The 15,770-nt window shown below is 29.9% G+C and overlaps 2 protein-coding genes across 2 annotated transcripts in view; one reads left to right on the forward strand and one right to left on the reverse strand.

The window, feature by feature from the left end:
- The window catches only part of LOC119687521, a 326,485-nt gene that overhangs the window by 204,034 nt on the left and 106,681 nt on the right, over positions 1 to 15,770 (forward strand). The window lies entirely within an intron of this gene.
- On the reverse strand, positions 999 to 1,883 carry LOC119687527. The gene is made up of 3 exons (XM_038101870.1): positions 1,681 to 1,883; positions 1,239 to 1,626; positions 999 to 1,173 (listed from the first exon to the last, which is right to left on the reverse strand). The coding sequence occupies exons 1-3, from the start codon at positions 1,769 to 1,771 to the stop codon at positions 1,065 to 1,067; spliced, it is 588 nt and encodes a 195-aa protein (XP_037957798.1). The 5' UTR covers positions 1,772 to 1,883; the 3' UTR covers positions 999 to 1,064.

The raw sequence follows: 15,770 nt of genomic DNA on the forward strand, positions 1-15,770 counted from the left end.
ATTATATTTACAATTATTCCTTCCAAAATATGTAAATAAAAAAAAGAAAGCAAATACAATTCATACAATCTAATTTATATAGGAATTCATATATATATATATATATATATATACATATATATATAGCTCAATTAATTGTACAGAATATAATACATAATATAATTCAAATGCTAATTTCATTTAAAAGACGGTTGGCCTCCCTTTTGCTCTCCGGGTCACCTGTTATTTGAGCAACTTTCCAGACTCTATTTCGATTTCTAATCATGTTTTTATATAAAAAAATAAATAAATTTGAAATAAATTTATTTTTTTTATAAAAAAAAAAAAGGAAGGAAAAAAAGCGGAATGAATATGAAAAAAGTATACCAGGTGTACCGGTATGAAGTAAGCGTAAAGATGCATTGATCGAGAAATGACCAGAATGGGCCAGAAGACACGGCAAGGTAATTCTGCTCCATGACAATGCACCTGCACACAAAGCAAAACGGGTTCAGGATGCAATCAAAACACTTGGCTGGGAGCTGCTACCCTACCCGCCGTGGGGTAGCACGCATTGGCTGAGCAGCACTTTGATTCCTACGAGGAGGTCGAAAATTGGGTGTCTGGTTGGTTTGCTTTAAAAGACGAACAATTTTTTTAGCGTGGCATTCACAAATTGCCAGAAAGGTGGTCAAAATGTGTAGAAAGCAATGGCCAATACTTTGAATAAAATGTTTTTTACTTTCCTATTAATAATTAGTGTTTTATTTTCACCAAAAAACGCTCATTTCATATCGGTACACCTAATATTGTGTGAAATAATATTTGAAATAGATTAATTTAAATATCATTGCAACAAATCTTAGAACCAAAAATCATCAAAGTAAAAGAAATATCTATATATGGACTACCATTTAGTCCGTCGAACGTCTCAATATACACATAATGCAAACAAATTATTATACATATTAATTTATTAGCAAAACATATTTAGTTAGCTAAAATATTATAATCTTGAAAAAAAATGAAAAATTAGATGAAAAATTAGAATGAATTATACGTTTTTATACGAAAGACTGTTGTACTCAATCTTCATCCTCGTCACTCTGTATTTGAGCTTTAAAATCTGGATCATCTTCTAATTCATTTAGTTGCAAATTATTATTTATACAACCAGCAACTGGGCACTTACAGCTGAAAAAGAATACAATTATTTTTGTACTATTCTTAGTATTGAATTAATGTTGTATGTGACTTACATTTTCTGGGCATTCTCCCGATTTTTTAACATTGCCATTATACTTTCTTTTTCATAATGATGCCCGCAAATTATAGACTTTACTGGATTCACCATTTGTTTTTTAGTTATGGGATCAAACTTGTTTAGTCCTACTTTAACAACTACGTCACTATCAACTTCTTCTTCATCAGGAACCATTGCAGCTTCAAGTTTTTTGTATTCAATTGTGTTTTTTGGATCAAATGCCTTTTGGGGCATCGACAAGCCTTTGTGAAGAGCTTGGTCATAGCCTTCAAGTGTTTTTTCTTTCGCAGCTGCTTTATAAATCTCTTTTTTTACATTAAAGTTGTGCCGAATGTTGCACAACTCCTCGCCCATCTCAAGATATGTCTTTGGATCTTTTTGCTCTGTAAAACTCTTTTATTGCTAAAATTTATAATATTTTAATAATATTGTACAACCTGCCAATCCTAGACTACTCGCCAACTTCTGTGTCTCAGCTAGGATTTGCATTACCCTTTCAAAGTTGTTCTCAAACTTTTCTTCGTCCATGTCCACGACTCTTAATGCAATTTTTGAACTTAAAGAATTATTATTGCAAGGTACGCACAGTTGTTGTTATCAGGAATAGTAAGAATTAAAACACTTGCCTGGAATTACGAAAAAAATGTTTCTCTTTGAAAAAGTTTTAACTTTTTATTGACATTATTATTTATAACTTTTTCGGATTACTTGACTATATCTATTTTTTAATTTTTAGCTTCACTTTTTTAATAAGGAATCAAAAATTTTTATCAGTATTCGTAAATGTTGATGAAAACAAATGATGATATTTTCCGTATATTGTTTTGGATATTATTTAGAATAAACCAGAATTAAGTGATTTGTAGCTCAAAATAATTATTATTGCAAGTTAGGCACACTTGTTATTAGGAATAGTAAGAATTAAGACACATGCCTGGAGTTACGAAAAAAATGTTTCTCTATGGGAAAAATTTTAACTTTTTATTGACATTTCTATATATAACTTTTTCGGATTACTTGACTATATCTATTTTTTAATTTTTAGCTTCACTTTTTTAATAAGGAAACAAAAATTTTCATCACTATTCGTAAATGTTGTTGAAAACAGATGATGATATTGTCCGTATATTGTTTTGGATATTATTTAGAATAAATCAGAATTAAGTGATTTGTAGCTCTAAATAATTATTATTTCAAGTTAGGCACAGTTGTTATTAGGAATAGCAAGAATTAAGACACATGCCTGGGGTTACAAAAAAAATGTTTCTCTTTGAAAAAATTTTAACTTTTTATTGACATTCCTATATATAAATTTTTTGGATTACTTGACTATATCTATTTTTTAATTTTTAGCTTCACTTTTTTAATAAGAATTCAAAAATTTTCATCACTATTCGTAAATGTTGATGAAAACAAATGATGATATTTTCCGTATATTGTTTTGGATATTATTTAAAATAAACCAGAATTAAGTGATTTGTAGCTCAAAATAATTATTATTGCAAGTTAGGCACAGTTGTTATTAGGAATAGTAAGAATTAAGACACATGCCTGGGGTTACAAAAAAAAAATGTTTCTCTATGGGAAAAATTTTAACTTTTTATTGACATTCCTATATATAAATTTTTTGGATTACTTAAATATATCTATGGTATTTTTTAATTTTTAACTTCACTTTTTTACTAAGGAATCAAACATTTATATCAATATTTGTAAATGTTGATAAAAACAGATGATATTTTCCGTGCATTGTTTTGGATATTAGGTTGAAACATATCGCCATATAGCCATTAATAATATTATTAAGACTAAACCAGAATTAAATAATTTGTAGCTCAGTCACTTAAGCATGATATAGACGCTGCTAGATGTATGCAAATCAAGTATGCCGTGCTCATATTTTAATTAATCTTAGAAAGTTATAAAATATTAAAATTTATTTCATATATTATTTCCATTATAATTATAGATTATGTATTTTATTTCTTTCATTTTGCCGTTTTGCTAGTGTTGCCATTTTTATTTGTACTATCAATCACTATATTATCTACAACTTTTATTTATATAATTAAATTATCTTTAAATACATAATTTAGCTGTAAAAGATTGAATTCCATTAACGTCGATGACAAATAAATTGCCCTGATAATTGCCTTATAGATCACTAATTGCTTCCAACGCCGTACTCATCTGTCAGTTTGATTGCCTTTTATTGCTTTATATTTAATTGTGTGGGCGTGAAGTGGTGTAATCAGTTTTCGTAATTAAATAATAAATTTTTATTAAGTTTTTACAGCTATGCTATTGCAGTATAATTAAAAGAAATAAAAAAAAATAGGTTTAATGACATAAGTTGATTATGCCTTTTGAAAATGTAATGATATAAATAGAAATGTATATAAATAACATATATAAATAAAAAATTATAATAAATAAAAATAAAATTAAATTAAATTAAAATAAAATAAACAAAATTTATAAAAAATAAAGTGTAAATAAAAATATAAATAAAATAACATATCCATAAATATATTGATTGGTCTGAGAAGTTTTATAATGAACCTATCAAAACACAATATAACACATATACATATGTTGATGTTTATTAAAAAGTTGTAGTATTGACTATTTAACATAATTAAGAGAGTGAACACACCCCTAGTACACACTATCTTAGGAAATATTCGAATTTTTATTTCCTTAATTATATAAGGAAATAAAAATTTGTTCGACTCCAATTGCCAGGCTTAAAACCTTGAACTTTAAGTTTTTTTATAGTTTCTACAACAATAATATTTTAATCAAATTAAAACCAACTTTTAATAACATAGTTAATTACATTCATATAGCTGTGATTTATGCATCAGTTCTATAAGCAGAGCAATAAGTGCAATTGTTTATGAAAAGACTACAAAAATAGAGAAAATAGAAAAATTTGAACGTAATTGAATGTAAATTAAGTTTAACTTGGCTTTGTCTATTACACAGAACTCTATGGTTCAAATTTCACCATGGATTTGACTATGGTCAAAATTTTTTTTAAAAATAATTTTATAAGATTTTATGATCTTTACCACATATTTAAAATAACTTTTTATAATTTATAAAAAAATAATTTATATTTATATAAATATGTAAAAATTCAAAAGACGTGTATTTCAATTGATATATAAAGATAATATTTTATAATGTAGATATGCTATACTTTTCTCTCACCAAAATTATTCTACATTAAGACTGAAAAGTTTTCGGAAATTCTCATTTAAAATTCGCGCGCTGTATATTTTTCGATATTTTAAGTTTATGTAGTTTGGCAGCACTGTCCTTAATTACTATGCCAAAAATGAGCTCGATCTGTCAGACAGTTCGTTTACGGCAGCTGTTGAAACCAGTTCACCTCAGTAGTGCGTTGCGAAATGTCTTCGACGGTCGTACGACCGTCCTGGAAGGCTTTGTACCACTCATAAACTTGAGTTTTCGATAAAACTGATTCCCCATAAGCCTTTTGTAGCATTCGCAACGATTCTGCACACGAAATTTCGTTCGAAACACAAAATTTGATGCAAACTCTTTGTTCAATATTTTTTTCCATTGTTTTTTTCGCAACGCCCTACTGAGGTGAACTGGTTTCAACAGCTGCCGTAAACGAACTGTCTGACAGATCGCGCTCATTTTTGGCATAGTAATTAAGGACAGTGCTGCCAAACTACATAAACTTAAAATATCGAAAAATATACAGCGCGCGAATTTTAAATGAGAATTTCCGAAAACTTTTCGGTCTTAATGTATGATGGTTAACTACTTAATCTAATAGAAATCTGATAATACTATTTACTGAACAATACATTCTTGTCCTATTTAATGTTGTAGACTGAAATTTTTAATTTTGTTAACTTTAATTGCACTAAAAGCTTTTTAACCCTTTATTAAGTGTTTGTTTGAACCCTTTAGTATCTTTTACCACAACTTTTAATTTGCTGTCAATTAAAGGCATATTTAAATTAATTTTTTTAATTACCATCATTTTGACACCTGCTTTCTGTCATAAAATTAAATTAACTTTTTCATATGTACGGAGCCACACTTGGGAACCAAAAAAGTGTTAAATTCAAACGCCTTAACGCGTTTTCAATGGCCCATTAAATAAGTGGCCAGCGACACTGCGTTTTTTAGAGCAAAATTTTATAAGCGGAATGAATGCGCACAGTGGGCTAACACTCTCAAATGAGTCTATAAAATTTTATTAAAAAAAATGTTTAAAAAATTATATTTAAAAAATTAAATTAAAAAAAAGAGTTTAAACAGAAATATTAAAAAAAAAATTAAAAAAAAAATTTTTTTATAAATTTAATTTCAATTAGTATAAAACGTCAAAATTAGGCATATCAAAGTAATTTACGATTTTTCAAAAGCTTCTCAAATAATTAGAAACAAACTTCATAGCTTGTGGGACTTATAGGGATTCTGTTGAAACCATATATAATATTTTCAATATCCAAATCTACAATTTTATACCAATAAATTGTTTATTGGGAATCAATCATATGAAGATATTTCTATAGATAATGTGTACAGTGTGAGCATTATGATATGGCTAATGTAATAGTTTCTCTTTAATTTATATTTTTCTTTAACTTTTTCTTTTAAATTCAGGCAATAATTAATAATTTCGTTATTTAATCGATTATTAGCAATTGAATTTCACTAACACGTTACATTTATTATATTACTAACTATCATTTTCTGCATGAACATGAAAATATATGTGTTCAACAGGCGAAACTTTTTCGAGGTATTAGAGATATTTTAATCGAACTCGATAAATCAAGCTCCTTGTACTTATTGAATTTGTGAAGGTATAAAAATATCTCATTATTTGCTTTGATGTTATATATTGAAATTTTACGACAATATTGAATTGTTTTTACGAATTAATGCTATCTAGACAAACTCAGCGCTTTAGCAAGATATATGATTCTCGATTTGTAATATCAATGTATTTTCATAATGCGCTTTTTTTATTCTTTATTCCGGATACTTCATTATCTTTCCAAATTTTGCAACTTTCTCCTATGATCTTGAAGATGAAATACTGCCTACACAATCTTCAGGTATTATAATCTTATAATCTTTTGTTTCAACAAATTTGGGATTAAATAATTACTGATACTATACATCTAGAAGTTGATTTTCCATTAAAAACGGGCTCTTCTCAATGACAAAATCAAATATTTTTTTATCTTTATTTTTAATAACAGAAGAAGTGGTTAAGTGTTAAGTTTTCTCATCTTCTATAATTTTATCTTCTTTTATTTAATTAAAATTATGATATAAGAAGCTGCTAATAACTCTATGATGACTGTATACATAAGTATGGATTCATTTCCAAACATTTCAGAACTAATAAGTCTTTAGTCATTTAGTCTTTATACAGACACCAAGTACATTTTAGCAGTTTAATCGATTTATTTTGAGACGTACTTACACAACATTTAAGAAGACATTCATATAATCTATTATATACGATTATATACGATTTTTTCGCTATATGCATCCAAATTCTCTTTATTTTGTAATTTCTTTTAATTTATGATTTCATTAAATTTATTATTATAAGTTCTACTTTTGACCCACTGTGAATTAAATCACATTTAGGTGTGCAGCTTTTACTTCAAAAACATTTATTTCAGATATTATGTTCATTTGCATGTGTGGACCCGAAAGGTTTAATTAGTTGGAAATGAAAATTAAATTGACAGGTTAAATTTTATTTTACAAAAATTTTTATTTCATGAAAGTATATATATGTCTATATTTAAATATCTACTTATTTATTTATATATATACATAAATACATAAATTAATTCTTTTTTCTATTATGATTATTGTAAAGTCTTGATCTTTAAATAATTTATGTATATATATATAATTATAATATATATATATAATATATATATAATATATATATTATATAATATATATATATATATATAAAGTTTTTCTTATTTTTGTTCCATTTATTTTTACAAATAAATGTGAGAGATGAATAATTATATATAAATTTCAGTTCCGTACTCTAACATAGAATAGGATATAAATATTTAAAACTAAATTAGTTTATTACAAATTCAGCTAATTATCATATTAATACATCCTGACATATGAATTCTATTAACAGATTTATTTAATTCTTCAATTAAAATGTGGCAACTATTTCCGTATATAACCCTTAGACTTCGGTATTCATTAAAATTTTAACTTACTTTTCAAAAGAAATACGCTGTCCTTATATAGTCTCATGCGGTGTAATAATTTTGTAGTGCTGTATGGAAGCACTATCCGAAAAAATGTACAGAGCACTAAGCCACCGCACAATATTCAATATTTTGAATATTAAAAATTGAATATTTTAATTCTTGATGAAAAGTTAAAAATTTATAAATTACTTAAGAAAGACGATTTATAAGTTGTAGCTGATTGCAAGTTTGGGAACTAGTTTTAGGAAAACAATATAGCAATTTTCTTTCTTATTTTCTTATTCTTATATTTTGCAGAATATAATCATTTTGCAGGATATAATAGTAAAAAATAACTCCATATTTTAAAAAAATACCTGCTTTTGTATATTTCATTTAATTAACCCATTTGTAGGAGAAAATCCGTCCGAGCACATTATGATGGTTCAAACTGTCTCTCGTTTTTGGAACAAACCAAAAAACCTAATTTATATCGCTTTTATGACCCCTTTTAGTGTTAACACTTGATCTTTATAGTTTTTAATGAGTTTGTTTTGCTTTTATCTTTATCTTTATTGTTATTTTCGGTGTGGCTATCGGCGTCATTGTAATTTATTTCTTCAATTTTTTTTGTCATCAATTAAATTGACACTCTATTGAACCCGCATAAAACTTTTATTACATTTTGTCTTTTCCTATATACACACGTATTTATAATACCACTACACGCTACAATATTTTTAACGGTCTAATATGTTAGTTACATGTTTTCTAACTGTTAGTATGCATACATTGATCAATATAATAATAGACGAATCAGTTTAGCAATATAAATGTATCTTTCTGTTTGTATATTATGGGTATATTTTAATATATCTATAGAATAAGGTGATTTTAATTAATGTCTGAGTATGAGTTAAACGATTAGTTAAACGATGTCTGCCTATAAGCATATATATCTATCTGTTTTTTTTCTTTTTTTTCTCTCTCTCTCCCCTACTCTGCCCGTCTTTATATCTATAGTAACTACATTATTCCTATACTTCCTCTTTCTGCTTTAACCTATTAATTTTTGAAATCTACTATAATCCAGCAAGGGAACTATAAAAAATGTATAATTTTAATTGAATACATATATTATATGAAGTATATATTTGTGAAACATACATATATCATATGTATGAAGCAGATATAGCATGAAAAAAAATGTTTAAAATTGCAATGGAAATGACTTCTAAAAATTTTTTGGAAAAAATTATAGATCCGTATTTAAAAAAATAAGACTATTGTAGAACTATTGGTGTGAAAAATACTAAATTATTGGGGAAATCAAATAAAAATTAATTTTTTTATATATTATACCCATAATACTGTGGTGATTAAGATATATGATCAAATTCGTACTACAGAAAGTGATAAGTCGAGAATTTGATAAGTCAACTTAACGAAGTCGGTATGTTCATCTATTTGTTTTTTACCAACTTTGATGGATGGATGGATGTAGATAAATTAATCTCTTAGTTAAGATTTTGGACCTATTAAATTTATATAGAAATCCATTTTAACTCGTTTTTTTTTTTTTGAATGAATTTTTGAATCAGTATTTGAATCAGTACTAAGATGTATATTGTTTTTTTAATATTTACGGAATAGGTAAGAATTTTCAAAATATGCTATAAAACACTTAACACTAGCGATTCAATTAGGAATCTGCATTTTCTATTTTCTTATCTTCTGTAGAGTAGGTTATTCTTAGATAAAATAATCTATTGAACCTAAATGATCTACAATACCTTGTAGAGCTCCCACCTAATATGATAAACATTCTGCAAAACAAGCTGACTTTGAAATATTTTATGTTTTCTAAATAATTCTGTGATTATATTTTAATTTATTACGATATTCTTCTTAAATTTATTTTATTTTATTTTTTTCTTTTTCTCTCTTTATTATCATTGTGTGTTTTGTGTAGGTTTTATTCTGTTTTTTCTAACGTGATTTTGTCACGCTTTTTTTAAATTAGTTTGACATGTGTCAAAACATTTTTCATTTCCCCACACGAAATTTTCGTGGAAATTTATTAATTGTTTATAAGTATCGCGTATCCAGAAAAGATACATACATCTACCCACGTTTAAAAATTTATAGAGATTAATTTTCTACGGTTATTTACTTTGAAATTTTAATGGGAGCTTATGTTGAGTTCATGTATAATACCAAGAAATACCACCAGCAATTGAAACTCAGTATTATAATGTTTATATAACATTATCTTTCTAGTATAGTAACAGGTGTTTATAAGAAGAGTAACAGACAATTGTTAATTTCAAAGTTACTTTACGGTAATTCAAGAGACTCACATAAGCGATATACGTGGATTCACCCATGAGCCTAAACTTACTCTAATAAAATAGAGTTTATATTGCTCCTATACTATTTTTCTCTATCTTATGCTGAAAAACCACTTCTTAAAGTTCAAGACCCCATATAGTGTAGGGTTTTTTTTATCTGCATGAGAACTATTGATATCGATAATAATGGTTTGATAGCTGAGAATGTCAAACTGTGTTAATATTTCTGTACAGTGAGGTTTGGCAATTCATCATGAATCGTTTAACGATAGAACGAGGCTTTCAAATTGTGGAAACTCACTTTGCAAAAAATAAATCTGTTCGCGAAGTTCATATTGAACTTCGTTCATTTTACAGTCAACATAATGGCTACGTGAATACACAAAATTGATGTTTTGGGAGCAAATATAATCCTCATTACATCCAATCATTACATTCATTAAATCATCATTACATTAGTACATTACATTAACTCATCATCATTACATCCATTAAAATTGACTGTTTGGTGCGGTTTACATGCTGGTGGCATCATCGGAAGTAGCTGTCAAGCCATACTGACTGAATTTTTGTCAGTATTTCCAAAAATTAATCAGTTAAACATCGACGACATTAGTTTCTAACAAGACAGAGTAACTTGCCATACAGCTCGCTTAACAATCGATTTATTGCGAAATCTATTTTGGTAGAAACTTTATTTCCAAACGTGGTCCTGACTTGTTAGCTGGCCTCCTCCTTCGTCCGATTTAATTCGACTCTCGTTTGCTTTTTATGTAGATGGGTCTATGTTTAGACATTGGTTTATGCCGACTCCGATAAATTTACAACTCTTGAAGCATTGAAAGTCAATGCTTATGTCACCATTAACGCCTTTGACGCCATATGGCGACATTTATTGAAAAAAATAGTTCAAAATTGGATTAATCGAATGAATCATGTAACTCGTAGCTGCGGAGGACATATGCCGAAAAACATATTCAAAAACTAAATGCCATGAAACTATCTATCAGATTATAATAAAACAAATGTATCTAAAATAATTTTAAAATATATTGTCAAATAACTTCCTATAAAATCGTCATTAGAAATATAGAAAACAAATTTATCAAAGGCACTCAAAATAAGTGCAAACTTGCAATCCAATGGATTTCGAGCATTTGAAACCCATTAATATATTTTTTATGTTATGAAATAATGATTTTATTACAAAGAAAAAAAAAATTAAGTTATATTTAAGTTAAATGAAGTTACTTTTATTTTGTATATACGACTATACGAGTATACAAGACGTTGGAGTTGCAAATTGCCTGTGGGCCCAAGTTTGCATTACAAAAATGCGAATTTACTTTTACGTGTAATAAAAACGAAATTAAGATTTTTAAAGTTTAACATTACAAACAAAAGATACTTTTACCACTTTTCAGTAACTTTATTGTTTGTTATGTATCTAATGTTTTTATAGTTTTTTTCACATTTCTTTATAAGCAAAAAAAAGTATTTTATCGGCTTTAATGTTGACTACAAGCGTAACAAATTATTTAATATGTTAAAATATAAAAAAAAAATTGATGGAAAAAAACTACAAGACTACAAGTTGAAATGATCACGAGAGCAAAATATCTTATTAAGTATTTTTTTCCATCCTACAAAACCTACAGCGAGTCTTCAGTTTGATTCAATATATGGGAAGACATAGAAAGTGTAGAACAAGAGTTACGAGTATAAGAAAAACGAAACACACATAAGTTCTTTAAGATAAGAAATTATTATATATCATTTTAAACATTTTTATATGTATTTTATTGATCTGTATATATATATTTTTTTTAATTGTTAAAAGAAGGTTTCAGCAGTATCATATCACTAAACCAAAGACATTCTCTATCTTATAATCTCATATTTAAGTTCACTAATAAATACAAAGTAGCATTCGTTTGTTAGGCCATGGAAGATTCGATACAGAAGTCAAATCAACAAAGGAGAGCGTTCCAACTTTCTTTACTGGACCGAAATGAATAAGTGTGTATACCAGATTTCAGAACTCAAAAAGCTTAGTTAGTCAAAATAGATTTAAATTCTATTATCATTCCCTTTTTTTTTAGATCGTAATAACTATTATTACGATTTATAATTGTATATATTACTTATTGTCATTCATACCTGACAGATGGTAATAAAATAAATGGATTGCAAAAATCATTCAATTTTCAAACGACAAAATTAAAGAAAGCAGGTATCTGTATATACCATAATATATATTCTACGTTTGTCTAAAAATCCATTCGGGAACTCTGTATAAAGTCTGGAGTTTTAAACTAAAAATTATTATTGACTTTTGCAATAAAAATCATTTGTTTCGGTTACTTTAAGAGACTGCCTCCAGGAATAGCAGAATAATCTTAAAGGTGGAGATATACCATATAGTATAAGTCAACACACCCTACATAAACAGTAAGATATAAATAATAAATGGTAGTATAATATATAGAAATAAATTAATTAAAAAAAACAAATCATAAAAACTACTTACTTGGAATCGCATTCAGTCCTAATGCAAAAACGCTGAAATTATTTATAGACATAAAAAATGACAGATCGGTTCTCCAAGTTTCTGGTTTTTGGGTGTCTATTCAGCATCACCATTTTCAATTTTTAGTTTGAAAAATTATATGTTATATCAAAATATGCCTTATTTTTTATTTATTTGTGAGTCAACAGTAAAATTAATTTCAAAGTTAAGAATAATAAGGAACTGGACTACTAGCCACATATCATAGATGAAAAACTGGCAGTTCTTAAAGTAGGGTTGCTACAAAATAAGGTATTAAATAGAATTCTGAGAGATTTTCCAAAGTTTATATTGAATTACTAAAGGGTTTATTGTGGTTTAGGTTAGGTTAGGTTATACCGGTGATCCCTAGTGGATCCACTTAGGCCTTTTGGCCCATTGTGATGCCGTATATAAATACTAAAAATCTCAGGGTTTAAAACCACCTAGAACCTTTTGCGAAGCATAAAATGCTATTTAAAGCCCGATCCTGTAACTGGTCCAGGTCCTCAAGGAAGGGGGCCCCTAGAGTACTAAATCGCCGACGTGCAAGAGCTGGACAAAAACACAACAGATGAGATGCGCTCTCATCGTCCTCCCCACAGCTACGACAGATTTGGTTGAAAGGAAGACCTAGTCTTCTAGCATGGTTCCCTAGCTTACAGTGCCCTGTAATCAACCCTACCAGAAGACCAATGTCCTTGCGGGACATCTCAATGAGAGTTTTCGATTTCCTTTTATCGGAAAGTGGCCAGATTGCATACAGATGTCTACATATCGTTGAGTCTTCCCATCTTTTATTAAAAGTATTTGTGCAGAAAGAACTCAATATCAGTTTACATGATGTTAGTGATATGCCCAGATAGTCTAGGTGCTCCGAGTATGGCACTGAAGCACCCTTTCTGGCTAACTCGTCTGCTTTGCAATTTCCGAAAATATCCCTATGGCCGGGAACCCAGATTAGAGAAATATTCAGCTGCGTCGACTTTTTTTTAGAGATGTGTAGCAGTCAAGAACCGTCCTAGATGTAAATTGAACCGAACTCCAGAACTTTAATGAAGTTTGGCTGTCTGATAGTATGTATATATTCCTGGCAAATATATCATCTACATTCAAACAAGCTATAGCTTCCCTGATGGCGACCACTTCCGCCTGAAAGACACTACAATGATCTGGAAGCCTAAAGAAGGAAGATTTGTTCAATTCCTCTGAGAAAACTCCACTACCTACACCACTACTTGTTTTGGAACCGTCTGTGAAAATGGTTACGCCCTCATCTAAGAAGGGTCCACCTGACGTCCATGCCTCTCTAGATGGAAACACAACATCAAATTTCCTGTCAAAGTTGAGAGTGGGTGTGATGTAATCAACGTTTTTAGGAGTAAAATTGAAAAGATTTAGAATGGAGGCATGACCATAGTCACTGTCTCTCCATTGTGAGGTAGCTTTTAGTCTTAAAGCAGATGAAGCTGCCATTTGTTTACTAATAATATCCATTGGCAGTAACTGAAGCATCAAATCTAGTGCAATGGATGGTGTGGTGCATAGCGCCCCGCTAATACAGAGTTCAGCTCTACGCTGAATCCTGTTAAGTACTGAGCAGTACGAAGATTTATCAAGAGCTGTCCACCATACCGTAATACCATACATTAATATGGGCCTAATAACAGCTATATATAGCCATTGGGTGATGCGAGGTTGAAAACCCCACTTCTTACCAATAGCTTTCTGACATAGAAGAAGCGCAACATTGGCTTTTCTTGCACGCTCTAGAGTGTTTTTCTTCCAAGTGAGTTTCCTGTCGAAAACTATACCTAAAAATTTGGCTTCCTCCTTCACATGTATCACAGAACCTCGTAGAGAGGGTGGAGAAAGATTCGGGACCGTATGTTTTCTTGTGAAAACCACGATTTCAGTTTTATTGGGATTCACCCCAAGGCCACATTTTTGTGTCCAATTGTTTAGGATATTAAGACCATTTTGTAGAATATCCCTAAGAGTGGTAGTATATATTCCGGTGACCGTTATCGCAATATCATCCGCGTATGCAATAGTTTCGCATCCCTCCGCCTTCAGTTGTATTAGCAGTTCATTCACCACTATGTTCCAAAGGAGAGGGGAGAGTACTCCTCCTTGGGGGGTACCTCTATTTACCCTTCTGCATGCCGTTGATGAGCCCATCGTTGCTTCAATGAGTCTGCCAGTTAGCAGCTGATTTATAAAACCAATGAGCGCATCATCAACACCCAGACGCGAAATCGCGCTTACTATTGCACTCGGGAGTATATTGTTAAAGGCCCCTTCAATATCTACAAAAGCAACCATACAAAATTCTTTGAGTTTTATGGATTTTTCTATTCTGTAAGTGAGGGAGTGGAGAGCTGTCTCTGTAGATTTTCCCTTAGTGTAGGCATGCTGTGAGGGGGACCACTGGTTGGGGCTTACAGCACGCCTTACTTCTACGTCTATTATTCTTTCAAGAGCCTTCAACATGAAAGAGGAGAGGCTTATAGGACGGAGTTCATTGGGGTTATGGTGCGAGGTTTTACCTGCTTTGGGTATAAAAACTACTCTAACCTCCCTCCATTTAATCGGGACATAGTTAAATAAGAAACAATGTCTAAAAATTGCCAAAAGCCGGTTGTGTATTAACTCCCACGAATTCTGGAGCTCAATTGGATGAATACCATCCGGTCCTGGTGATTTGTAGGGTTTAAAACTAAAAATAGCCCATTTGACGATCTGCAGGTTAACCTTAATAGAGTTAACCGGTGAGAGATTAAGGCACTCTGGGGATACAGCTACCGAAGTAGAAGATCCCGGAAAGTGAGTATCTAGTAGTAATTGTAAAGATTCGCTACTATTATTGCACCATGTCCCGTCAGATTTTTTGAGTAACTCTGGGACAGATGGATTTTTGGATAAGATTTTACGCAGTCTAGAGGTTTCAGAATTGCTATTTATTTCTTGACAGTACGATTGCCAAGTGTCTCTCTTGGACCTACGTAAATTTTTCTTATATTCCTGCAGAGAGGTTTTGTAATTCAGCCAATCACTCTCATTATTATATAGCTTTGCTCTGTTAAAGAGTCTCCTACACTCTTTTCGTAAAAGACCTAGATGCTTATTCCACCAAGGTGGGTTACATTTCCTACTAGGTTGTGTGGGGGGACAAGCATAACTGAAAGCTTCGTTGAGCACTGAGGTGAGATCTTGGACTTGATTGTCTAGATCAAAAGTGTTCCCAGGGGGATCGGAGGAAGTGGTTAAAAGCAGCTCACTTAGAGCTGCATTATAATTCGTCCAGTTTGTGTTTTTAACATTTCTGAACGTTTTTTGATTGCAGATGTTCGATTCATCTAAGGTTAAGGTAAATTCTAGAATCATATGGT

Source organism: Teleopsis dalmanni, chromosome X (assembly GCF_002237135.1).
Source record: "Teleopsis dalmanni isolate 2A chromosome X, ASM223713v2, whole genome shotgun sequence".
Classification (NCBI taxonomy): domain Eukaryota; kingdom Metazoa; phylum Arthropoda; class Insecta; order Diptera; family Diopsidae; genus Teleopsis; species Teleopsis dalmanni.